Source organism: Sturnira hondurensis, unplaced genomic scaffold (genome assembly GCF_014824575.4).
Source record: "Sturnira hondurensis isolate 20B ecotype Veracruz unplaced genomic scaffold, ASM1482457v3 Scaffold0014384, whole genome shotgun sequence".
In the NCBI taxonomy this organism is placed as follows: Eukaryota; Metazoa; Chordata; class Mammalia; order Chiroptera; family Phyllostomidae; genus Sturnira; species Sturnira hondurensis.
In genome coordinates, this window is record NW_028087015.1 from 38,611,642 (window position 1) to 38,638,467 (window position 26,826).

Consider the following 26,826-nt stretch of genomic DNA (forward strand, 5'->3'; position numbering starts at 1 on the left):
GGGAAGAGAGTTGGGTACATGAAGGTTAGTTACACTATCCTGCCTTCTACTGAAATAGGCTTATACCTGTAAAACAAAAAGGATCAAAAACAACACACACAGCTGGCTCTTGAATAACAAGAGGATTGGGAGCACCAACACCCACACGGCAAAAAAATCCTTGTACGACTCTGACTCCCCCAAAACTTAGATGTCCCTCAGTATCTGGGGGGTACTGGTTTCAGGGCTCCCCAGACACCCAAATCTGCAGACACCCAGTTCCTGATGTGAAATGGCACAGACCATGCATGCGGTCAGCCCTCTGCGTCTGTGTCCTCCCAACTGTGGGTCAAAAACTGTACCCCATTTACCGAAAAACATCCACGTATAAGTGGACCCATGCAATTCAAACCTCTGTTGTTCAGGGGGCAGCTGGATATTTATACCTATAAATACATCTAAGAAGTTATATCATATGCTCATCTAACCATAATAGAATGAAAGTGGAAATAAATTACAAAACTATAGTCCAAACCCCATAAAATTTGGATGCTAAAAAACCCTTTTATGAGCTAAGAAGAACTCTTAATATAAGTGACAAACATTCAGGTCTGAACAGTATGAAGACCTGGTGCCCATGAACGCTGTGTGGGCCTTGCAGGAATATGTGACCACAAATGCATACATTACAAAAAAGAAAGAAAGGAGTTAGGAGAACACCAGAAAGTTCCCAAATGCAGCCAAAAATAATAAAACTCAGAAATTTATGAAAAAAATTTAAGAAATGAGAGACCACCAGTCTGCTTTTTAAAAACACATTAAATCGCGGACAAGACTGAAGCAGAGAGAAAATGTAGATATAAACAACTCTAGGTACATAGACATTTTTAAAAATAACTAACCTACTTTCATTCTTTCAATAAGAAATGCAAAAACTTAACATTTCGCCATTTCCCAGTCATGTAACCAAAGCCTCACATTCCAGCTCAGCTGATGTGCACGACAGCACCACAGCGCAGCCGCAGGGCGCTCACAAAAATGAAGGTCCTGCCCACACTGCCCACCAGGCGTAAAGTCGGAAGAGGTGGCAGCACGGGCTTCTCAGGAAAAACAGGCCCGGGGTGGGAGCCAATCACATTAGCACAAAAATAATCCCAGTCTAACACTGGGGGGCCGATGGCTCCAGCTCACATATGCTTCTTCTTTCAATGTGCACCATGCCCCCAACTCCCCACAAACCTTTGGAAATGCTAATGGTTTTCGAAGCCAATGTTCTTTCAGATTCAGGGCCTGAAGACAATTCGGTGGGACCCACAGATTCAACCTGTAGGCAGACACACACCACATGTTACAAATTTTACAGTGTGATAATTTCAAAACAATATAAACAATTTTACATAGATTATGAACATTTGCACTGATGCAACCAATGGAAGAAAGAGGATTTATTTACTTGTAGTTTGACTGATTTAACCCTGTAAGAGACTCGGGAAAAAAAGCATCATGGAATTTAGAATGGGGAGCCAGGCTAACTACCACCTGGACAAAACCTTTTATTGCCAAGACTAGAGGACGAGGCCCAGAGACAGACAGCAACTCTCTTAAGGCAGGGCATGGACTTGAACCCGGCCTTCAAGAGTCCAAGGTGGTGCTTGTCCACAGCACGCCTCTGCCTCCTCCAGGCCACACGCTGTTTTCTTAACTACAAAGGGCAAGTCAAAATCCTTGCATTTGTGTGCGCTTTGTAACAGCATGATAAGGTCTTAAATCGAGAGGCCAAACTTGCATTTAAGGCACTGCTATTTCCTTCAAAGACGTCACCTTGGACAACTAACCTCTATAGGTACCTAACAGCCTACTGCAGTCTTACCCCATGTGACTTTTCAGTGTAGTTCCTCATATGTTTAACCTTAACTTTTTAATGTGGGTTAAGTATCTGGATTAAAGAAATACTATAAACCCAGTAAATACATCTTTAAAATGTCAACAGCTGGCCACCTGGAATATCTGTTAGGTAAGTCAACAATGGAATTCTTGTCTTGCAGACCAGTTTGCATTTCCTAACATGCAGCTTTAAGACATTCAAACTATTTCTCACTATTTGTTTTTTAATCTTTATTCTACATAAATTTAACTTCCTTAAAAAAAAGAGTATATTTGTACAAATTAACAAATTAATGTTTGAAACTTCCTTTTTAGTTGTCTAATTACCACGATATACCAATACACATAAACATTAATCTTATTATAAATACTTTTTAAAGGTAGAGAAAACTTCTAAGAACTACTAATCTATTATATAAAATATTTAAAAGAACTAAGAATTCCAAATATAAAAACAATGATATTTACAAAATTATAAAAATCTTGCTGTAGAAAATGATAATTAGGAACCGGGTTTGTTTCAATCCACATCTATTCATAATTCATCTATTTCTTTCCGCAGTAGGAAGCCAAGTTCACTTCTTAAAAGCCTCAGGCAGGGACTCTCAACTGGAGGCAGTGTAGCCGCACCGCCCCCGCCCCTGTTCCCAAGGATATCTGGCAGTATCTGGAGACTTTCCTTGTCATCACAGCGGGGTGGGGGTGGGGTGCACACTGACAGCTACTGAATGAAGTGAGCGCCCTGCGACACAGCCGGCCACCCAGAGCACGGAATTATCTGGCCCAAACGTCAACAGTGCTGAGGTTGAGAGACCCGAGCCTAAAGAAAGTGAATTTCCCATTCTTTTGAAAAATCAGTGTTTATAAAATCATATCGCACTAGCTAGCTAGTAACTCGGTAATAAGCAAAAACTGACGTAAGGACAGCCCACCTTGTCGCAAGGCCGGTCCACCAGTCCGCGCTGGGGGAAGTCCTGCTCTATGTCCGCAGCGATCTTCCCGATGGCCAGCAGCTGCTCATCCATTTTCCGCAGCTGGGAAGTGAGCCGCTCCAGTCGGCGGGCTGCTGCGGCGCCGGGCTCAGGGTGAGCGGCGGAGACACCCTGCAGCAGCTCCTGCAGGAGGTAATCCCGCAGCTCATCCTTCTCTGCAGTATCTGGCTTCAAGCTCCGCTCTTTGCACTGCACACCTGGCTTTGGCATATCTAAATATTAATAAGGGTAATGTCAGGATCGATTATAGTTAAGGAAGGGTGAATGCTGATGATCTCACGTCTTGGAAGATCCCAATTTAAGTCTGCCTAGCATTCCCTCCCAAATCAGCTTCTACTTGATACACTTAGAAACACCACTTCAGCTTCTTGACTTCCCAGACCTGTCTTTGCTGTGAGGTACAGATTTGTAACAGTGTTAGTGTGACCGCAAGTCTCCATATACAAGGCAGTCTGAATGTTACTTTTAGCCTCTGCTACAAAAATATCCTTCATCAAAGAGCAAATTTAGTATCTTTTTGACTTTCTAAAACTATTTGAAAACCAACAATGTCACACAGTAAAAGTTAGACCCCCCTTTAGGGGATCTCAAGCAAACATTAAACCTCCCAAATACATTACAATAATGCAACCTGATGTATGAGTATAAAACTCAATATTTTACTACTAAAGTTCTGTTGGCTACCATGCCTGTGTGCTTCTGTGTGCTATTCCAGAATTTCCTTTCTTTTTAAGTAAAAATTTCTTTTTAACACCTCAAAACTCACCCCACAGGATATTTATTGCTGACCCCACTGAGAAAAGACAGAGGCACAAACACACCTGGGTTTTCCTTGCAGCACATCCATGGGCCTCAGACCTGAACCATGGCCCTATCTTATCTACCTCCTGTCCCCATTCTCCTTAGCAAAGGAGAAGCCTTTTTCTGCTTTATTTCGCAATCACCACGTTCTGTGCTTATTTTCCAGTACCGCAGTGCCTGGGGGCGGGGGGCGGGGGGCGGGGGATTGGAGTGGAGTGGTACTCCTAGGGCCTTCACCTTCGTCCAGCTCTCTGTCTGATGATGTAGGTGGAGTAACACCAGGCTCCGCCCCTGCTGTACTGCCTGCTCTCCGGCTCCTCTCCTCCAAACAGGATAGAGACACTTCTGCAGGTTTAAAAAGGAAGTCCACAGCCGAACTGGCAGACTCTATCAAGAATATGAAAGGCATACAAAAATTGATTCTAAAATTCTAAATGAAGTTTTTGGAAGATTACTTCTAAATATGACCAAAAACATCCAAAAGTACAATGGATTTTCAGGAGAGCCAGGAGATGTAAGTAGGGTTAACAATGCTATATTAAAGGATTTTTCAAAATGTTTTAAAAATTTAATTAAAAAGTAGGAAAAATGTATTACCTTGGCTCTTAAAATTGCGCAGGGGAACAGTGCTAGTAACTGAGGAGGCCATGCAATGTAACTCTGCAGAAGACGGGCCTTCCAGGTGCTGTCTGATGGTACCATCACCTGAAGGCTCTTTGACAGGTAACTCCTGGAGGTCGTCAGCTTCGATGTCGATCACATTTATGTACGTGTGTCCAACCTGAGCCACAGCCTGCAACCAAAGAGGGCTACATTTTTTCACACTGTACGGCCACTCTGCCCGCCCCCACCGCCCATAACAAGATTTAGTTCTGAAGGCGAGAGCACCCAGGAGCCTCCTTCAGGGAAATTGCAGTGCTGTGATCCGAGTTTACAATATTTTGAGGCATAACATTTAAATCTTAGTTTTTTGACCTTTTCAGCAAAGCTACACAGGTAATTTTGTAGTCTCATTCCACCTATACAACTGAGTAACGAGGATGACCCTAATGAATTTCAGCATAAAGGTATTATTAAAACTTCTGAATAAAACCCAGACCAAAGCCAGCACCGTGTCCAAGGCCGAAGGTGACAGCGGTCTCTCTGCTGTCCCGGTGGGAAGTCTGAGACTGAGAGATCTGCCCGGAGCCACCGGTGGAGGGACATTCACAGGCTCACATTCTGAAAATTAAAAAAGAAAAATCAGGAATCAAAAAAATCTACAAACAACTCTAAGTCTTTAACTTTGAAATAACAAGCCGGCAACATACAACATAACATGCATTTGTTGAAAATCTGAGTAGATTTTCACAGGTATAATTTACTACAGAGTAATTCTTTAAAAAATACATTTTGTTCCCTGGCTGGTGTAGCTCAGTGGATTGAGCACGGGCCTGCAAACCAGAGGATCATGGTTCAATTCCCAGTCAGGGCACATGCCTGGGTTGCAGGCCAGTTCCCAGGAGGGGACACACAAGAGGCAACCACACATTGATATTTCTCTCCCTCTCTCCTTCCCTTCCCCTCTAAAGATAAATAAATAAAATCTTTAAAAATACATATTTTTTGTCTATTTTTAGAGAGGGGAAGGGAAGAAGAAAGAGGGAGAGAAACCGTGATGTGAGAGTTGCCTCTCACCCCCCCAAGGGGCTCTGGCCTGTGCCCTGAGCAGGAAGTGGGAGAATCCAACTGGAGACCTTTGGGTCTGCAGGATGGTGCTCAGTCAGCCAGGGCTAGAGTAACTCTTAATCCAATGCACACTATCACTTTTTCCATACGAGTCATTCACAAGAGTAAATTATCTAGTCATGTTGAGAAATGCTGTATTTCCCCCCTCTAGCTGGCATAGCTCAGTGGATTGAGGACAGACTACGAACCAAAGGATTGCAAGTTCGATTCCCAGTCAGGGCACATGCTTGGGTTACAGGCCAGATCCCTAGTGGGGGTCATGAGAGAGGCAACTCACCTTGATGTTTCTCTTTCTTTCTCCCTCCCTTCCTAGCTCCAAAAATAAATAAAATATTTTTAAAAATGCTGTATTTCCTATTTTCATTTCATATAATATTGTCATGTTTGTTTATTTAGGAAAATTTCAATTAAATCAGGTTTTAGGAAATTAACCCATAACTAATTTCTATTTTACTTTCAATGTTGTTTATCTGTTTGTTAAATTTTACTAGCTTTATTGAGATACAATTCACATCTTTTAAAAGGGAACAGTTCAGCAGTTTTTAGTAAATTCACAAAACCCACTGCTATATTTTACCACTTAAAATGTTTACTATCTAAAGTTTATAAAATTCATTAGCCTTTTATTGAAAAGTAAAGTAGAGACCAGTCACAGCAGACCAGCAGACAGTCTGATGCTGTGCCTTTCGTCCTGGACTCCACTCTCATTTCCCAGCATTTTATTTTTAATTTTCCAGTGTTTAATAGGACATTTCTTTCACATTTCATATGCAAGCTATAACTCATTGTCACACTGAGTACCAGAAACTCAGCACTAGGCCTTGAATTTAAACCATATGACAACCATAAAACTAAGCAAAAGTGAAAATACTTAAATTACACTTTATTAAACTGAGTGACAGGCAGCCGCATGTCCGTGGAGGTGGCAGCGCCTGCCTTAACGCCCTGCACACGCAACCTTCGATCAGGGTTTCTCGGGAAAATGAAAGAGGTCGCAGCTGATATGGGAGAAATGGTTTGTTGGGTTTTATGACAATCAGAAACGGTTTCTTGAGAAGCAGCTTCTTTATCTTGTAATCAGAAAATTTGAGGCAAAAAGAGAAAATAGAAAAAGGATTTCACAAACACAGAGTTGAATATATAAATGCTGATATTATTTAGCTATTGGGTATAAAGGGTAGTAAAAAATTAGATTGACACCTTAAATTTTAATTTTAAAAAACTAATGATAAAATTAAGGATAATTTCAGACTTTATTATTGTTTGCATCCTGGAGCTGATCCCCAAGATGAACACCGCAAGCGGGCCGCGGGCCGCGGGCCGAGCCAGCCACGGACAACAGAGGGCTCTCCCACAGGTCCAGAGCGTCTCACAGGTGAGCGACAGACGCAGGACAGAGTGATCAACTAAAGCTGCAACACCTGTCAGAATGGCTGCCCACAAACACCAAGTGCTGGCGAAAACGGGGAGAAAGGGAAGCTGGTGCACTGGGGGCGGGAAAGCAGACTGGAGCGGCCACCGTGGAGGGCAGTACGCAGATTCCTAAAAAAATTAGAAGTGGAACTGCCTCATGACCCAGCAATTCCACTTCTGAGTCTAGAGCCAAAGATGCCCGAAACACGACTGTCAAAGAATATATTCTCCCCTATGTTCACTGCAGCATCATTTGCAGTCAGCAACTTATGGAAGCAGCCCAAGTGCCCACCAACAGATGAGGGGATAAAAAGCAAAGGTACATATATAAAATAGAACATTACTCGGCCATAAAAAAGAGTAAAATCTTACTATTTGCAACAGTACAGATGGACCTAGGAGGTATTATACTAAGTGACGTCAGTCAGTCAGAGAAAGACAAATACCAAGTGATTTCACTCACACACGGGATCTAAAGAACAATGCGAACAACACAGAAGAGACTCAGATACAGAGAACTGATGGCACCAGAGGGAAGGCTGGCAGGGGGGTGGGTGAAAAGGTGAAGGGATTAAGAAGTACAAAGTGGTAGTTACAAAATAGTCACAGGGAAGTAAGGTACAGCAAAGGAGCAGAATCAATAATATTGTAACAGCTATGCACGGGGGGGGGCCAGGTGGGCACCAGTGTCATCAGGGGGACACTTTGTAAACTATGTGACTGTCTAACCGCTATGCTGTACACCTGAAACTGATACAAAATACTGAATGTAAACAGTAATTGAAAAAAATACAATAAAAAGAATGTCTCAAATACATACTCATTATTTCATCACAAAACATCTTATGCATGCTTAAGCTCATTCAGAAAGAAACAAAAATTGAAAATCAGCCTTTCTGAGCCCTGGCTGGTGTGGCTCAGTGGATTGAGCGCGGGCCTGCGACCCAGACGATCGCGGTTCGATTCCCAGTCAGGGCACATGCCTGGGTTGCAGGCTGGTTCCTTGCAGGCCAACTCCCAGCAGGGGACACACGAAAGGCAACCATACATAGATGTTTCTCTCCCTCTCTCCTTCCCCTCTAGATAAATAAATAAATTTTAAAAAAAAAGCAGCCTTTCTTTGACCTTTCAAACAAAAGAGTTAGCTAAATCACAATGATGACAAAAAAGGCTCTTACACAAAATAATGCACTGAAGCATTATTTATCAGGAAAAAATACTAGCTACCACTAACGCATTCAACAATAAGAAATTAGTTAAACAGCCTGGCTGGTATGGCTCAGTGAATTGAGTGCCCGCCTGTGAACCAAAGAGTCACCAGTTCAATTCCCAGTCAGGGCACATGACGGGGTTGCAGGCCAGGCTCCCCAATGCGAGCGCGCAAGAGGCAATCACACACTGATGTTTCTCTCCCTCTTTTTCTCCCTCCCTTCCCCTCTGTCTAAAAATAAATAAATAAAACCTTCAAAAATAAATAAAAATAAAAAAGAAATTAGTTTAATGTTTTATGGCAGAGAAGGAAGAAGGAATATGCTTACAAAGAACTTTCTGATGACACAAAAATGTTTGGCAAAAGTAGAACTCAAAGTGAAAAGCAAAGAATACAAAATGCAGGCAACCCTGCTTACCGGAACCGAATCCACTCCCGAAAATGTGCCGCTCAGTCAGACACAGAGACTGGGCTGCGCTGTGTCTGGTGGGGGAAGAAGTTGTCCAGGCGCACCCAGCACTCCCAAACACCGTTAAACTCTCTCAACCCCTGGATGCTATCCCCAGAGATTACCAAGTCCTATAAAGCATTTCAAACATCACTTCTTCATTAACATACCATTAACCCATTAACTTGTGTGCACTACGCAATACTGCCGAACATACCAGGCACAAGTTACCCTCAACACCACGGCAAACATGTACAGCGTTGGCCAAACAGTTCGTTCGGTGCTTCCTGTGAGATGGCTTGGTAGTAGCCCTTGGTCGTCCTTTAACTTCATTCGAAACAAGTTTGTTAGGTTGTAATGTGACAGCTGCCATAGCAACGTGCATTTAAACAAACCTGTAAAATGGTGAATTTTTCTGTAGCCATTTTAATCTTGAAGATGAAAGAAAATACATGATATTTTTGGCATATTATGCTTTATTATTTCAAGAATGGTTAAAAAGCAACTGAACCAAAAAATTGTGTGCAGCGTATGGAGAAGGTGCTGTGACTGACCAACTGTGTCAAAAGTGGTGTGAGAAGTTTCATGCTGGAGATTTCTCGCTGGACGATGCTCTAGGCACAGGTGGGCCAGGTGAAGTTGATAGTGATCAAAACAAGATGTTACCCCTGGCTGGTGTGGCTCAGAGGACTGAGCGCTGGCCTGTGAACCGGAAGGTCACTGGTTTGATTCCCAGTCAGGGCACTTGCCTGGGCTGCAGGCCAGATACCCAGTGGGTAGCACGTGAGAGGAAACCACACACTGATGTTTCTCTCCCACTCTTTCTCCCTCCTTTCCCCCCTGTCTAAAAATAAATTGAGGACTTCCGCCAAGATGGAGGCATAGGTGGAAACACTGTGCCTTCTCCCATAACCAAGTTTGAATACAACAAAGGTTTGGAGAACAAAGACACAGCCAAAGAACAGAAAATTGAATTATACGAAAGTCCGACAACAACAAACCATTCAACCGGGACGGTAAGAGGGGCAGAGCCAGCAGCAGAGCAGGGTCAGGCAGGAAAGATCCCCCGACCTAGGTGCGCAGGTAGACCGGACCCAGTCGGCAGACTGACCGCGGTCGCACATTTGCACACAGTGTGACGGACCATGCAGGCCCCAGAGGGCGAACCCATTGGTGGAGGGCTGACGGCGGTGGCACACTTGCGTGCAGTGGGATGAAAAGCGCAGGCTCCGGTGGCGGTGGCAGCTGCAGCGGGAGGCCGCAGATGGGACACCATTGCTCTTCTTTGCCCCCGCCCCCACATACAGCGTCACAACCCAGCCACTGAGTTGCCCTGCTCTGGTGAACACCTAGGGCTCCGTTCCTGCTACTTAACAGGCACGAACAGCCCAAAAGATGGCGCAAGAAGAACTCAAAGTCCCAGAGCCGATAACTCTAGGCAAAAAAGAAATAGCGAACCTCTCAGATGCACAGTTCAAAACACTGGTGATCAGGATGCTCACAGAACTGGTTGATTATAGTCACAAACTAGAGGAACATATGAAGGCTAAACAGACTGAAATGGAGGGAAATGCACAGGAAACCAATAGTGATGGAAAGGAAACTGGGACTCAAATCAATGGAATGGACCAGAAGGAAGAATGAAACATCCAACCAGAAAGGAATGAAGAAATGGGAATTCAAAAAAATGAGGAGAGGCTTAGGAACCTCCAGGACATCTTTAAACGTTCCAACATCCGGATTATAGGGGTACCAGAAGGGGGAAAGAAACAGCCACGAGTGGAAAACTTATTTGAACAAATAATAAAGGAGAACTTCCCCAATCTGGCAAAGGAAAGAGACTTCCAGGAAATCCAGGAAGCTCAGAGAATCCCAAAGAGGTTGGACCCAAGTAGGAACACACCAAGGCACATCATAATTACATTAGCCAAGATTAAAATGAAGGAGAGAATCCTAGAAGCAGCAAGAGATAAGGGGACAGTCACCTACAAAGGAGTACCCATCAGACTGTCAGAGGATTTCTCAAAAGAGACCTTCCAGGCAAGAAGGGGCTAGAAAGAAGTATTCCAAGTCATGAAATCCAAAGACCTACAGCCAAGATTGCTTTATCCAGCAAAGCTTTCATTTAGAATGGAAGGGCAGATAAAGTGCTTCTCAGATAAGGTCAAGTTCAAGGAGTTCATCATCACCAAGCCCTTACTATATGAAATGCTAAAGGGACTTATCTAAGAAAAAGAAGATGAAAAATATGAACAGTGAAAGGAGAGCAAACTCACAGTTATTAACAACCACACCTAAAACAAAAGCAATCCAAGAGGACAGCTAGATCAGGAGTGGAACCATAGAAATGAAGAACACATGGAGGGTTAGCAACAGGGGAGTGGGAGGAGGAGAAGGAGGGAGAAGGCACAGAAAATAGCATAGATGGTAGGTAGAAAATAGATAGGGGGAGGGCAAGAATAGTAGGGGAAATATAGAATCTAAAGAACTTGAGACACATGGTTATAAACTAAGGGGGGAGAACGGTGGGGGAGGGAGTGTGCGGGTGGAGGGGAATGAAGGGGGGAATAGAACAACTGTAATGGTATAATCAATAAAAAACATTAAAAAATTAAAATAAAATAAATCGGATCTTTAAAAAAAAACAAAAATGAGATGTTGAGAACAATCAACATTGTACCCCGTGAGAGATAGCTGACATACTTGATATATCCAAATCAAGAACTGAAAATCATTTGCACCAGCTTGGTTACATTAATCACCTTGATGTTTGGGTTCCATGTAAGCTAAGCGAGAAAAACCTTCTTGACCATATTTCCACATGCAATTCTCCACTGAAATTAACAAAAACATTCTGGTTTTAAAACAAATTGTGACAGGTGATGAAAAGTATTTGCAATACTGTGGAACAGAGGAGATCATGGTCAAGCGAAATGCACCACCACCGAGGCCGGTCTTCATCCACGGAAGGCGATGTTGTGTAGGTGGTGGGACTGGAAGGGAGTCCTCTATGATGAGCTCCTTCCAGAAAACCAAACGGTTAATGCCAACAAGTACTGCAGCTCCCTGTTAGACCAACTGAAAGCAGCGCTGAATGAAAAGCACCCTGAATTAGTCAACAGAAAACGCATAACCTCCCATTAGGATAACACAAGACCACATGTTTCTTTGACGACAAGCAAAAACTCCTACAGCCTGGCTGGGAAGTACTGATTCATCCACCATATTCACCAGACATTACACCTTCAGGTTTCCATTTATTTCAGTTTTTACAAAATTCTCTTCATGGAAAAAATGTCAATTCTCTGGAAGACTGCAAAAGAGACCTGGAACAGTTCTTTGCTCAAAAAGGTAAAAAGTTTTGGGAAGATGAAATTATGAAGTTGCCTGAAAGATGGCAGAAGACAGTGGAACAACATATGTTGTTCAATAAAGTTATTGGTGAAAAGTGAAAAATGTGTTTCTTATTTTTACTTAAAACCCAATGAACTCTTTGGCTAATGTAATACTATAAAATAAACAAATAATGAAATAACATGTTAAGAATACACTCCGAGTGGAAAGTGTCCCAAGGTACCGGAAAACAGACAAACCCTGGAGCCCGTTAAGGGCTCGCCTCTCGGGAGAACAGCCTGGCTTCCCGCAGCAGGGACAGGCACACAGTGAGGGAGTCATGGTGTCATGCACTCACACCCCTTGGTGACATGCCCACAGGAAGACAAAAGCACCAAAACATTACTTCTGAGTGGTATGATTACAGTTAATTTCATCTTCATAGCTTGCTACATTATCCCTTCTACAGATCACGCGTTATTTTGAAAACCAATAAATACTGTACAGTAATATGAAATCAGAGGCTTAAAAAGGCACAGAGTTCCACACATGCACGTAAGAATCGCTGTGCCACAAAGAGCAGAGAGAACTCGTGTTTACACAGAATTCTGTGAAGAGATATCTGACAGAGCACATTCCAAACAGCTCCTCCCACACCTAGTGCCTCTGCTCCGCGGTGCAGTTGCACACCCTCCCCACAGGGGGCGCAATCTAGTCCGCTTCCTGCCTCAGTGTACCGGCCACAGAGCCACGCCGCTCACCACACAGGAGAGTTTCCTACCAGAGAAAGCAACTAATAACACCGAGAGTCCAAATTCAGAGCATCGCTGCTACTGGTTTAGGACACAGTCCATGGCATTCTTGAACAAACTTCTCTATTATGTTGTAAGCTATTGTAAATTCCGAAATTTGATTTTAAGTTTACAATTTGTAAAGTATACACCAGAATTGGGGACAAGACCCTGTGATGAGTCAGCAATACCACTTAATTTAAAATCTCCTTTAAATCCCTGTCAAGAAAATGTCTAAACATATTAAATGTCACAAATGCATGAATTTTTAAAATGGCAGTAAGCCCTGGCTGGTGTAGCTCAGTAGATTGAGCATGGGTCTGTGAACCACACGATCACGGTTCAATTCCCAGCCAGGGTACATGCCTCGGTTGCAGGTCAGTTCCCAGCAGGGGACTCACGAGAGGCAACCATACATTGATGTTTCTCTCCCTCTCTCCTTCCCTTCCCCTCAAAAGATAAATAAATAAAAAATTTAAAAAATTTTTAAAAAAGACAGTAAAAGAGCCTTGGCTGGTGTAGCTCAGTGGATTCAGTGCGGGCCTTCAAACCAAAGGATCGCAGTTCGATTCCCAGTCAGGGCACATGCCTGGGTTGCAGGTCAATTCCCGGCAGGGGACACATGAGAGACAACCATACATTGACATTTCTCTCCCTCTCTCCTTCCCTTCTCCCCTAAAGATAACTAACAATAATAAAACCTTTAAAAATAAATGAATTAATTAAGTAAATGTTACCTGGGTCTGTATTTGTACTTGCATCCTGCCGCTCCGGCGCTTTCTTTCTCACAGAGGCCATGAAATGCAGTCCAGCCGGAGTGGTAACGTTGTCTTGCAGCATTTCTCAAACAGAACAGGAAACATGGGGAGCAATGAGCGCCAGTGGTTACCAGGAGCCCCAGGGGCCCCAACTCACGGGAGGTGAGGTGTGGGTGTCAAGGGACTGTCAAAGGGGACTTTCTGAGAAGAGGTGATGTCTAAGTGGATGCAAGAAGGCAACTCAGTGGAACCAAAACCAGAGCCCTGGAGGACCCTGTGCCTGGCCTTGACCCGGATGCTCCTCTGGTGGAGGGTGGTCCAGGGGCTGCTGGGGGGGAGTGATAGGGGGCCTGATAAACAAGTAGAAGAGGCATTCTTTATATACAGGAGTCTAGTGGCACAATCAGTTAGTACACGGTGTGTGTACTGGTTAATGTACACATACATCGATGTATTTGCAGATATACGTGAACAGGGGTATTCGGAAAATAACTCCTAAAAGAATGTAACACTAGCTATCTCTCTTTTTTAAAAATATTTTATTCATTTATCTTTAGAGGGGAAGGGAAGGATAGAGGAAGAGAAACATCAATGTATGGTTGCTTCTTGTGCATCCCCTGCTGGGAACTGGCCTGCAACCCAGGCATGTGCCCTGACTGGGAATCGAACTGTGATTGTCTGGTTCACAGGCCCACGCTCAATCCACTGAGCTACACCAGCCAGGGAACACTAGCTATCTCTTGACAGAAAGATTACGGGAGACTTAAATATCTTTTTATTCCCTATTTGTGCTTTCTAAATTTTCTCCAGTGAACATGGATTACCTTTAATAAGCCAAAAAATGTTATTAAGAATGAAAAGAGGTTGATTCCCAGTCAGGGCACATTGCCTGGGTTGCAGGCCAGTTCCCGGGGGGGGGGGGGCGTGGGGGGGGACTCACGAGAAGCAACCATACATTGATATTTCTCTCCTTCTCTCCCTCCCTTCCCCTCTAAAGATAAATAAATAAAATCTTTAAAAAAAGAAAATTAAAAAAAAGAATGAAAAGAGGGTTTCAAGACAAGTGGGTGGGACAGGAGAACACAGGCGGATTCGGAAGCTGAGGGATGGGAGCTGGGCAGGTTAGTTAGGGGCCAGTCGTGTGGTTTAGAGCAGAGGCCAGGTGGGGGCGGTGGCACTGAGAGGGGGGACCTGGTCAGGGACGAGTGAAGAAATGGGGCAGCAGAGGTGGCAATGAGTCAGGGCTGACTCCACCCCACCAGTCGAGAGAAGGAGGCATCACTAACAGAAAGACGTCAGCTTAAAATCGGGACGTGTGGAATTTAAGGTGAAAGTGGAACAGAAAGATGAGAGAGGGCAGTTGTGTGTCTGAGTGTCACCCAAATAATTTAGGAGCTGAAGTCACAAGAGCCAGCAGTCTCATGTGCCCAGTAGTGTTTGTGGGTACATGTGGGAAAACTCCGAGGAGAAAGCCTTGGGGAATACTTACACTCCTTCGGCGGCAGGACATAAACTGACCAATCAAAGAAAGAAAATTACTTTCTTTCTATTTCCTATCCATAAGCAAGTCACCTTTCTGAACCGACTGCTTCACTTTAACGGGTGTGTATTTTCTGTGACAAATCCGTTCCGAGGCACATTTTCCCACAATCCCTTTCAGGCCTTGCGTGTCTGCCCCAGGGTGTGTCCAGACTCGCTGCAGCCGGCTAAGCTAGCGGCTGGCTAAGGGGCTCTGTAAGGGGCAGACAGCAGGTGTTCTAGGCTTCGTGAGCCACGTGCTGCCACGATGGGGCCGCCGCAGCGCCAGTGCTGTCAGAGACCAGCCGTAAACTAAAGGGCACGGCTGAGTCTCTGTAAAACTTGGCTTCCGAAAACAGGCAGGGTCTGCATCCAGCCTGCCTGTTTGTCAAGGAGAAGGCATCAGCACACACACACGACCTTGTCAGCGATGTGTGGACATTTACTCCCATGGTTACCGGCATATTTCTAGACCTCCGGAAAGCTGAGGTTAACTCTGAACGCCGACATTACACGGATCACGCGTATACATACCAAGGGGGACTTCGAAGTCGTCCAGAGGCTGGGAACCACGCTGTTCTTGCTGCTCCTAATGAATCCCCAAGTGATCAATCTCTGATTAGCTCAATGGCATTTATTATTTTGAAAAAAAATAACATAATAGCTAAGAAAACTCTTAATTCTTAGGAAAAGGTTCAAATCCCCTAATTCTAGAAATATTTATTTACTCTATCAACTTATTTACTCTATCAAAGTAACTCTACAAAGGAGCTCACAAAACACACAAGTCAAGCAATAAAAGAAGAGCACTCCCAACTTAAGGCAGGAGCTAAATCCCGAAGTGCAATTCTCTGCTGCCAAGCAGTCTTCACACCCAGCCAGAACCCCGTCACACCAAATTATCCATGCACTCAGCTGAGCCTGCAGGCATGCTTTTGAGGACTTCATGAAAAAATGGACCTTTTAAAAATTCATGTAAACAAAACTGTTTTGGTTTAATCTGTTGTTACAAAAATAGGGAAATAGGGTCACCAGATTTAGAAGGAATGCTTGAAAAGATCTGATTGAAAATACATGTTATAGCAAGTGGGGAAAGAAGGGAAGGGTCTGGTCAAGGAATAGGTATAAATGACACGGACACGGACAACAGAACAGGGTGGGGACTGCCCGTGAGAGAAGGGGGGCAGGGCAAAGGGGGAACCCTGGGACAACTGTAAGAGAACAATAATATAATAAATAAAATTTAAAAAATAAAATATAATAAAATTTTTAAAAGAAAATAAAATACCAAATTAACCACATTATTTACCAAATAATCCTCTGTATTATCTCGATGACTTACAAATACAAAGTGGAATGTTAGATATATAGACTTGGTTTTAAAAATGTAAATATACTAAAACACATAAAAATAAAATATCAGTTATATAATAAACCTGTATTGGGAATATCTTAGAGGAACCTCAAAGACATAAGTTCACTGAAATAAGAGAAACCCGAATAACATATAATGTGCATTAAGCTGTCGCAGAAAAAAGCAGAGTGATTCCAAGTACAAGAAAGTCACGTGGGCAGCTGCTCTAAAGCACAGAGTTTGATTTTCCCCAAGTTGCTTCCACTTCACAGCTGCGGGCCTGACGCTCCCGGAGGGGCTCTATCTACACTAAGGATGTAAAGAGTCCGCCAGTCACAGGCGGAGGTCTCCAGCGAGCAGCAGACTGGACCTGGACGCACTGCAGGGACAGTCTGAACTCTGCGCACACCGGGAGAGGGCGCGCAGCACTGTGCGTACCTTGGGCTGTGGAACCACTCCTGAATCCCCGTCTGGCTGGGAAGCCACGCCTGGCTTTGTCCCTCGTTTCTCTGAGCGCTGTTCTTGCAGCTCCTTCTCCGCTCGTCGTCTCTGCCTGTGACACACAACAGGCAGAGTGGACAAGACAGTTTATCTATTTTAGAAACATCCACTTTTCACTTGTATCATGCAGTATAGGGAGATTGTTGTGAAAGTATTGCCAATAAATTATTTTCAATGGCGTTTAGTTAAATTAGCAAGATACTCTGCCATAATATAAGCAAACAGAGTAAAAGTCAGGGACACATGGGAGTTATTTCTAGCTCCTCTCCTGCTGAACTGACTTTCCTGTGTGAGTCACCAGAATCTCAGGTCAGAATTGCACCCTGCAGGTGATTTTCAAACTCCTTTTCTTGCGGATTCTAAGCTGGCCCCAGAGGCCCTATCAGATGCCTCCATTTGCCTATTGGAGGAAGTTGAGCACAGTTAGTCCCCTCAGTGAAATCCCTGTGTGGGGAGGGGCAGGGGAGAGGGCCTAAAAAGTTAGAAAACTTACTTTGAAGAGGGAACACCTGGAAGGGTGGAAGGAAGAAACCATTTCCAGAAAGAGAACACTGACAACAGAGTATGGGGTCTGATAAATGTGAGCGTTGTATTTCCTAGACTCAGAAACAACCTGCTGGTCAACACCCATGGGGAACACCCACTATAAGTGAAAGACTGTAAATGCTCCTAAGTCTCAGCCTCCTTTTCACTTGCACACTTCCTGTGTCCTGAGACAGCTCCCGTACTTGCCCTCCAGCCTCCGGGACAAGAGTCGGGGCACAGGGGAGGATGAGCGACAACCAGCATCTGCTCGGTGTCCTGCTGAGGATGCGGACTACTGCAGGAGAGAGCAGGCATCGGTGCTGCAGCAATTGGAAACTGTCCGTCCTGTTACAGGCAGATGTGAGCGAACCCTCCAGCCCGTGAACGCCAGAAAGAACTTAATAAAATGAAAAAAAGGGATAGTATTTGTCTCCCAACACAGGAATTTCCCTCCTCACAAGATGTGCTCAAATGCAAGACTCCTGACAAGTCTGCAGTTGTGTTTGCTTAGGAGGTAGAACCAGTTAACTTCCATTCTTACATGTATAGTGTTGTACCTAAATATCCTGCAGGTGTGTGACAGTCTCAAATCAAATGCCACTTGAAACTTGCCTTTTTTTGCCGTCCTTTCCTTGCCTTGCTTCAGAGGGTCCCACTGCACCCTTGACAAGCGGAAGGGGTCCAGGATCACCTGGCTCAGGTACACCGCCTGCTGGTTTCAGCCAGCTTTGTCTAAACTCACCGAGATTTTCCACTGGAGGACGTTGCGGGGTTTTGTACTATGAGGAAGAAAGAAAGCACATTAATGTAAAACTACACACCTCAATTATGCAATAAGTTACAAAACTGAGAAAAATATTTAAGTTAAACTAAGATGCCCAAGAGATGGAACATGTCCCAGAAAACAAATTCATTAGACTGGTAAGATGAGTAATCTGATGTTAAAGAATAAATGATTTGATTCCCAGTCAGGGCACATGCCTGGGTTGCAGGCCAGTTCCCATCAGGGGACTCATGACAGGCAACCATACATTGGTATTTCTCTCCTTCTCTCCTTCCCTTCCTCTCTAAAGATAAATAAATAAAATCTTTAAAAAAAGAATAAATGATTTGGGAGTGCTGGAAATTTCAACTGGGTTGTCCTATTTCAAAAATTAAGTTGGAAGTCCTCATCTTCTTAATTTATTTTCCATGTTAAAGATCTTCCCTCTTACAAACGAGACTGAGTCTAGCTTGGGCTGAAACAGTCTGGACGGTGGCGGGGCGCCCAGGGGCAGAGATTGGGGGGAGCATGTGGTCGCCGCGGGTGCTGCGGGTTGGGGACCGGGGGATCCGTGGTACTACTCCAATGACATTTCTGTAAATACTTGACAAAATCTCTGTTTTTCTACTCCATTAACCCTTTCTTTTCTGTTCATAATGTGTTCAGAAGAAAAGAAGTCATGGGAAGTACTTTTTCTAAGACCATTTCTTTTCCCAGGACCGTCTTCAAATCTTAGAAGTGCACCAGGAAATAAATACATGACTTGGTGACCTTCCTACAATGTACCAACAACTTACAGAATTAGAACCTAAACTTAGAATTTGAATTTCATCAATTGAAGGTTCAGGTGGGTTTATCAAGAGTTAATCTTCGTGTTTTAAATACTTTAAAAAGACATCATTTTTGTAAATGCAACACAGACCTGGGTCAATTTAACAATTTTAACCTCTAACAGATTTGAAGGCAATCCTATCACAATCGCTAAGAACCTCAAACAATGCTCTCTATCCTCTACACACACACGAAGAAACATACTGGTCATTTATTTTACTGCTTATTTCTTCTGTGAGTAGAAGACATGTGTGAAAGAGCTCAGCAAATTCTGGTGCTGGTGTACAAGAAAGACCTAAAACCTTTAAAATACCCAATTATTGTTTTAAACGGGATCTGTAAGTGTCCCCAGTCACAGCAGCATTATTTTTACAAAAGAAACGGGCAGCAGCGTTTCCCCAGATGCTCGCGCGCACAGTGCGAGACGCACAGGAGGACGGGGCTCCTGAACCTCCCGCCCAAGAGATTACCGTGTCCTCCTGCGGGAGGCGGGAGGGAAGTAACGGCAGTCCGGGGCATCTGCTTCCTTCGGCTGCGGCTCTGAGAGGCACTGAGGAGGCTGGGACTGGTGTTCTTGAGACGGAGGGAAATACACAAGGAGGTCTAAGTTGCAGGTGCAATAATGGAAATCCACAGGAATTCTGAGCAGACGTCTCAAGGGGCCTTGGCTTCATAGCAAATACTTTCTCGGGCTTTACAAATATCGAAGATTCCTGCTGAGATGTCACGTGTTCTTGTCCAACACGCTGATCCAAGGTCACACGCTTAGGGGTTTCTGTAACGATAGTTTCTGCCCCGCTCTTCTGCTCGGCTGCCTTTGGCATGGCTCCCGCGCTGTGCTGGCTCAGATGCGGGTGGGGTGCTGCCGGAGTGTGCGCTGCTCCCTGCGGCAGAGGGGGCTGGGAGGAGGCGAACGGCCCCCAGGCCTCTCTTGGCTGTGGCGGAGGCCCGCGGGGAACTTGCAGAGCTCTTCCTGCTGGGAGGAGAAGGGGCTTGAATTCGTGTTTAGGCTGAAACTGAAGCAAAGGAAAACCACCATCCGGTCTGAAAGCACTTGCAGCTGGGAGAAATCTATGTGTGTTCAGAATGGCAGACGTGAGCAAAAGCTGGAGGTGAGTATTTGCAGCAGGGACTGGGGGAAAGGAAGTCGTTGGTAAGCTTTCTGATGCTGCAGGCCGTCCACTGCTCTGGGGTTGGGCTTCCAATGAACTAGGAATACTCCCATGTGGAACATTCTGGAAGAAAATAAAAGCTATTATGTATTACAGACCCCTTATTTTGTAAACGGTGTTCAATATGTCTTGGAGGAGTTGGGATGTAATAACCACAAAAATGTGGCTGACTCAAATAACCAAAAACCACCACGGGACAACGAGGACATCTCTAGTGGCATTCTGGAATGTGTTACCTGTGACTCTGCACTGCCACTTTGACCAGACTGCGCAATTCCTTTCCGAGGAGGTGGGTTCTTCCTGCCAGGCTCCCCCGTGCGCTCTCCCACGGACGGCGGGTTAGCGAACAGCCTCTCCTTCAGACTCCCACTGGTGTCTTCAGCATCGCCACTCCCTCCCGTCGGGTGTGACACCGGGCTCCCCGCCAATGGCACAGACAGAGACTGCTGAGCACACTGATGTCTGCCGGGGAGGTTGGCAAAGGACGACCCTACTATGTGCATCAGACTCAGGAAGTTGATCTGTTGCAGCTACAATGAAATAAAAAGTAATGGAACATCTGAAACTCTGATGGAAAAAACCCCGAAGAATCAACAACCACCAGCTGAGTGCTCCACCACAGTCGGACCGTCTTGGTACCAGCAGGAGGCACAGCTGGGAGAGATTTTTTTTTTAAATGAGGAAGAAAAGAATAGCTTCCTGTCTTCAAGGAGCTGTCAGCTGGGAACACGCACTCTTGAATGAGACTTGAGACTATTTGTAAAGCAGTTTACTCAAACATCCCAGGGGTCATGAAGTAGTGACCGATGGAACGGGGTGAGGGTAACTGATGAATTCCTAAAATGGGCATGTGTGTAAACAGGTGTTCAGGAAACAACCCAGCAGAGATGAGCAGTCCGGGAAAGGGAGAGGAAGACGCCTCGGAAGGGCGACGGGGTGGGTGGCGAAAGCTCGACCACAGGTGGACAAACTCCGCTGCACACTGGATCACCCGAGCAGCATTAAATCCCAGGGCCGGGTGACACCCCACACCAGCAAACTCAGGACATCTGGGAATGGGAGCCAGCGTTCCTATGTTTTAAGGTGGCCAGGTAGCTTTTCCCAACCTGGGCCCAACACAATGCCTCCCACCAAGAAGAGGGACGAGAAGACGGGCCATTCTGCCACCAGTGACTTAGTGACCAGCGAATATATCAACATCCACAAGTACATCACAGAGTGGGCTTCGAGAAGCGTGACCCTGGGGCACTTAAAGAGATCTGGGAATTTGCCGTGGAGGAGATGGGAGCTCCAGATGTGCGCACTGATACCAGGCTCAACACAGCCGTCTGGGCCACAGGAAGAAGGGACGTCCTGTACTGTAACCGGGTGCGGTTGTCCAGAAAACATAGTGTGGGTGGAGCTTCACCCAACAGGCTCTATACGGTGGTCACCTACGTACCTGTCACCACTTTCAAAAAGCTACACACAGTTCATGTGGGTGAGAACTCACTGATGATTGTTGAATAGTGATAAAATTGGAGGGAAAAAAAACATAACCAGGTGCTTTAAATGTACAGAAAAGCTTGGGAACCACTATCAGCCACTGGCTTAGATGGAATGGGAAATCCACAGCAGCTGTAATGAGGGGACAGGTCAGTGCAGTGGTCCTCTTGTCACAGCACGCTTCACTGAGCCCCCCCCCCCCCCCCCCCCCCCGCCCAGAGCTGCTAATGTCAGTAGGTCCTGGGGTGGGGCCTGAGGATGTGAGGATCTGTACTTCTGACACCTAGGCGATGGTGATGTCACTACTCCGGGACCACACTGTGAGGACCAAGGGACTTGGGAGGGTGTGGCAGGGAAAAGAGGGTAGGTAAAGCTAGTTGAGGAGTCTTTCATGTCCAACAGGAGAATTTGCACCTCATAAAACAAACCAACAGAGAAACACTGCAGGTTAGAAACAGGTGAAGTTCCCTTCAATTATAAAAGAAATGCATCCTTATTACAGAAAAAAGGAAAAACAAAAACCATTCATAATCCTATCCCAAAAGATAGCTGATATTTTTTTGTGTATTTCACTATTTGTATTTTAAAATATGTATCAAATAGTATACAAATTTGTGCCTGACAATTAAGCAGAAAAATACAGTACTAAAACAACATCTGAAGAAGAATGTCCCAGAAAATGCACAGAGAAGATCACAGAAGTGTGAGGCCCTCAGACTCTACGTGAGCTTGGCTCCGGCGAGAGAAACGGCAAGTGCTGTGCCGACATGTGGGCAGACGGGTCAAGACGGCAGCCCCTCTACATGGACACGGCGGAGAGGGAAGGCAGGGATGACTCTGAGACAGCGATCCTTAAAATCTTTTGTGCCTTCTGAATCCTTTACAGATCTTGTTAAATACACAGGCCAGGGACCAGTGAAGTCCCTAGGTAATCTAAAACACAAGTTTGAGAAATGCATCTGAAACTTCGAGCTGTTAAAACAAGTAGTGTCATTAAATGGAAAAGGAAAAAGCTGGAAAGAACAAGAATAGAGTCGATTTCAGGAAGTTTCATGGGACAGTGAAATGTGTGGGAAAAGTATTCTCATCAGGGCCCATAGTTCAAAGAAATCAAGAATCACCAATAAAAATGGCATATTACGTCACATGAGTGGAGGATTAGATGAGAGGGAAATGAATGTTCAAGGGAACGAGGCAGGAAAGGAAGTCATTGCTAAGGTCTGGTGGACAGGAAGAGGAAAACCCGCTGAGAACAGGGTGATGGAAGGCTAAGTGAAAGGCACTTGCGAGTGCAGCTGGTTTCAAAACAAGCCCAAGAGAAGAACTGTGACGTGACAGGCTGCGTTAGACACTACTCTGGGCACCCTCGGGCAGGAGCCCGCTGGTCTGCTTTGACCGTCCCCCACCTCCCCTCTGTGCACCTCCGCATCTCCAAGTGCGCAGTGAAAGAGGTCGGTGTGAGAAGCAGGTAGCTCAGCCTGGACCCCAGGCCATCGAGTCCGAACTGACTAACACAGAGTGCCCCGAGTGCAGACAAATGACGTCAACCCATCCCTTCTGGAAGACTGCTTCCACTGCAAAATCTTCTGTAGATAGCACATGTAGACTTATTACACGCATTTACAGGGAGATGTGCTTACCTGAACTAACATAAACATTTCATCTTGGAGCATCTGCCCGACAGAATGGGAAGAATCTGGCAGCTGAGCCCTGGGTTCGTCCCTCTGGGGCCCGGCTGCGGGCACAGGTGTGTGTGAGGTGTCAACGGCTCCATTTGACACCACAGGCGGGTCCGCGGGAGACGCCTCTGTAACTGCGGAGATCTGCGCACTGCACGGGGCGTGTAAACAGAAACCATACAGTAATCAATAAAAAATTAGAAGTCCATGGTCTGAACATTGTGATCCTGCCTTCTTCCTTTACTTTCAAGGCTCTCTGAAAGGTTTCAGGAGATTTAGACCCGAAGCCTCTCTCTGTGTTCCTCACACCTGTCACCCACCGACACCTGTGGTCAGCAGTGACACATCTCAGCGCCTCCACTGAGAGACGGGTGCTGTCCAGCCACATGGCCCCTCCCCGGGGTTACAGCCCGAGACAGGTCACACTTGTGTTTCACTCACCTGGCCCCAGAAGGGCCTGAGTCTGAAACCTGTGCGGTCATTCTAATTAGCTGTATAGACTATGTAGTCTGGTTGAAGAATAGTTTGACTAAATTGAATGATTCAGAACGGAGTTAAGAAAATAGGAAACACATGGATTAAAAAATGTTTAATTCTAAGATGAGGACAGTGAGGCCCCGTGACTGTCACTAGAGATACAACAATAGTTTGTGAACGTTTCATTTCCCAGCAAATTAGAGAGTTTATATTGATAACTAAACCCTAACCAACAAAAGAAATCGAGCATGTTTTTCACCTTTTTGCTGGACGACGCCCAATCACCTGAGCTACATCGGTCGGGGCCACTTTTCACTTTTTTAAATAAAATGATTATTTGGAGATGATTCCTTACACATAGCAGGCGCCCAATGTTTTCTAAGCAGGTCAATTTCATAAACTAAATAAAGGAGAGGCCATTATCTTATCAAAAGAAAATAATCACTATCTCCAAAAAGAAAAGAACCTATTAAACTGCATTTAGCCCTGGCTGGTGTAGCTCAGTGGATTGAGTGCTGGCCTGTGAACCAGACGATCGCAGTTCGATTCCCAGTCAGGGCACATGCCTGGGTTGCAGGCCAGTTCCTAGCGGGGGATGAACGAGAGGCAACCATACATTGATGTTTCTCTCCTTCTCTCCTTCCATTCCCCTCTAAAAATACATGAATAAAATCTTTAAAAAGATAAATAAACTGCGTTTACATTTATTTGGGTTTATTCTCATTTCCTTTCAGCAATATTTACCTCTTATCAAACATCTAATGTCCTTAATGACAAAACTTTATTTGGAAAATCCACGAAAGAGAGGCATCACAACTGACGTGCCCGCTTTAAGACGACTTTAGGTTAAGCCCTTGCTTTCATCAAGTAGCAAGAAGCTACATTCTGATTATGGGTATTTTCCAAGGGAAGCTGGGTTATACTGTCCTCCTTTTTCAGCAAGATTTCTGTACACTAAGCACACTGTTCAACTTCCGTATAAGAAATTCAAAAGACAGACCTGGATGAGTCTGTTCTGAGAATTAAAAGCAATTGAGCCCTGGCTGGGTGCCTTTGTTGGTTGGTGCATTGTCCCATGAACCAAAAAGTTGCATGTTCAGTTCCCAGTCAAGGCACATACCTAGGTTTCGGGTTCGACCCCCAGGTCAGGAGGCATATGGGAAGCAACCAATCAATGTTTCTCTCTCTAAATCAATAAACATATCCTCAGGTGAGGATTATAAAAAAAAATTTTTTAAAGGCATTTTCTTTAAAGATTTTATTTATTTTTTTCTGTTAAAAGATTTTACTTATTTATTTTTAGAGAGGGATGAAGGAGAAAAAGAGAGAAATGTCAGTGCATGGTTGCCTCTCATGTACCCCCTACCGGGGACCTGGCCCGAAAGCCAGGCCTGTGCCCTGACTAGGAATTGAATCCGTGATCCTCTGATCTGCAGGCCAGTGCTCAATCCACTGAGCCACATTAGCCAGGGGGGCGGTCGGGGGGGAGCATTTTATGTGAAAATCTTTTAGAGGCTGAAAGTGAGCAACCACACCTTTCGATAATACAGCCACTACTTTTTTCAGAAAAGACTGTCCTAAAACAATTCCCATGTGTCTTTACAACACACCTGTTCAGAGAAACATCTTTCAATAGTAAACTTAAAGGCGTCATACATGTGTCCCTATGCTGCCTTTTCAATGCTGCATATTGTCTTCACTCTATTCTCATAGTTTTTGGTGAAAACGTTTAGTAATTATTTCAAAATGTTACAGTAGGCCTCATTTCATTCTCTTATCCATTTATAAAACACAATTAAATGGTACAGTATGCAAAAATCCTTACCTAGAAATTTCTGAACTTGTGTCTACACAAAATGAGTCAGGAATGGTGTGTTTGGGATTTGAAAAGTCTTCAATCATCCTATTATTAAGGATTAATAATCAATTAGGAACTAAGATATTCTTCACATTATCTAAGGTACAACCAATTTAATGCTCAGCCATCTAAGAGTGTAAACATCCTCTAATTCTGTGATGTTTAGCTCATAATTACAATCTATTGACGCTTGTTTCCATGGCAATTGGTCACAGATTCAAACCAAAGCAAAGGATGTGTCTGGACAGCGCAACTCAGTGACCTACGCACTGCTGACCTGACCGCTCAGCCACAGAGACGATAAAATCACAGGTGAGGCCGGAGAAGCCAGGTTGGCTGGGGCTTCGGATGCCCCCAGGGAAGATACAGACCCTTTGCTCAGAACAGGACAGGGCCCATCATCACATCCAAAACCTTAAGGATGAATTTTTGATTAATAGAAATACCTACATTACTTGTAAAGGCACATGACATTAAATATATTCTTTTTGTTACTTACCCACAGAATAACTGAACGAAATTTGTATATGAAGACAAAATCTAATTATGTTGCCTCTCTTATGCAAGTAATTCTAAAAGTCTAGGCTTTTCAAAATTCAGCTTTCTTTGAAACAACAACCTGGCCAGCAGAGTGTATGAACATCGCAGCCTTGTGAACAGCACACAATAATCATGCCACAATGGTGCAAGATTATATACATAAAGTGGTTCATAAATGGCTCTTTATTCGATCCAACAAAAGTGGAATCAGTGGGCGACGCTGGCTCCTGGACTAGCTGCCGAGCAAACCCTGGTCTAGGCACTGCTACTCGTTACTTCCTGAAGGCTGATTGTGACGGGAGAACAGAAGGCCTGTTAGATAGCTGTTCATCTCGCTCTACTGAGGTTTAGGATGTAACACCCACTAAAACCCAGCATTTCCCCTGCTCTAAACTGCAGTCACAACTTCACTAGGAGCACAGCGCTGCCAAGGCGTCTGTATACAGATCACAAGAAAACAATCTGTCCGTGAATCTTCAAGTGAAGCGCCCATACTTCCCCCGCTCACCCTTTCTGTTCAGTTGATTTCTCCTCCGAGAGTGTCTCCAGTGGTTCCTCCCTCTGACGCTGGACCCCTCCCGGGGGGCGCTGCTGAAACCAATGGTGCCCAAGGGAAAGAGGGGAAATGAATCGGTGTTACTGTCGCAGGCGTCTCGAGTTTCAGTTAAGCCACTCACTCAGTGACAGCAGTTTGAAAACAAGCGAGAAACCAAAGCATTAAAATGCAGGCCCATCCTGCTCTGACCAGATCTTTATACCATGTGACTTGTTTCTGGCCCCTCCCCC

The 26,826-nt window shown here is 44.8% G+C and overlaps 1 protein-coding gene across 3 annotated transcripts in view; it reads right to left on the reverse strand.

Annotated features, from left to right (window-relative positions):
* Positions 1-26,826, reverse strand: part of CPLANE1 (ciliogenesis and planar polarity effector complex subunit 1) — a 93,896-nt gene that overhangs the window by 19,882 nt on the left and 47,188 nt on the right. Inside the window, exons 31-44 of one of the 3 annotated variants that reach the window (XM_037063196.1) lie at positions 26,549-26,637; positions 25,468-25,545; positions 23,127-23,316; positions 20,238-20,531; positions 19,300-20,064; positions 17,848-18,014; positions 16,648-16,762; positions 15,390-15,444; positions 13,317-13,421; positions 4,756-4,877; positions 4,254-4,449; positions 3,894-4,001; positions 2,796-3,067; positions 1,219-1,303 (exon numbers count right to left, since the gene is read on the reverse strand). In XM_037063196.1, coding sequence (XP_036919091.1) covers positions 1,219-1,303; positions 2,796-3,067; positions 3,894-4,001; positions 4,254-4,449; positions 4,756-4,877; positions 13,317-13,421; positions 15,390-15,444; positions 16,648-16,762; positions 17,848-18,014; positions 19,300-20,064; positions 20,238-20,531; positions 23,127-23,316; positions 25,468-25,545; positions 26,549-26,637 — 2,641 coding nt within the window. Of the gene's footprint in view, positions 1-1,218; positions 1,304-2,795; positions 3,068-3,893; positions 4,044-4,253; positions 4,450-4,755; positions 4,878-13,316; positions 13,422-15,389; positions 15,445-16,647; positions 16,763-17,847; positions 18,015-19,299; positions 20,065-20,237; positions 20,532-23,126; positions 23,317-25,467; positions 25,546-26,548; positions 26,638-26,826 lie in introns of all 3 variants that reach the window. The other 2 variants (XM_037063195.1, XM_037063197.1) reach the window with 2 other exon arrangements.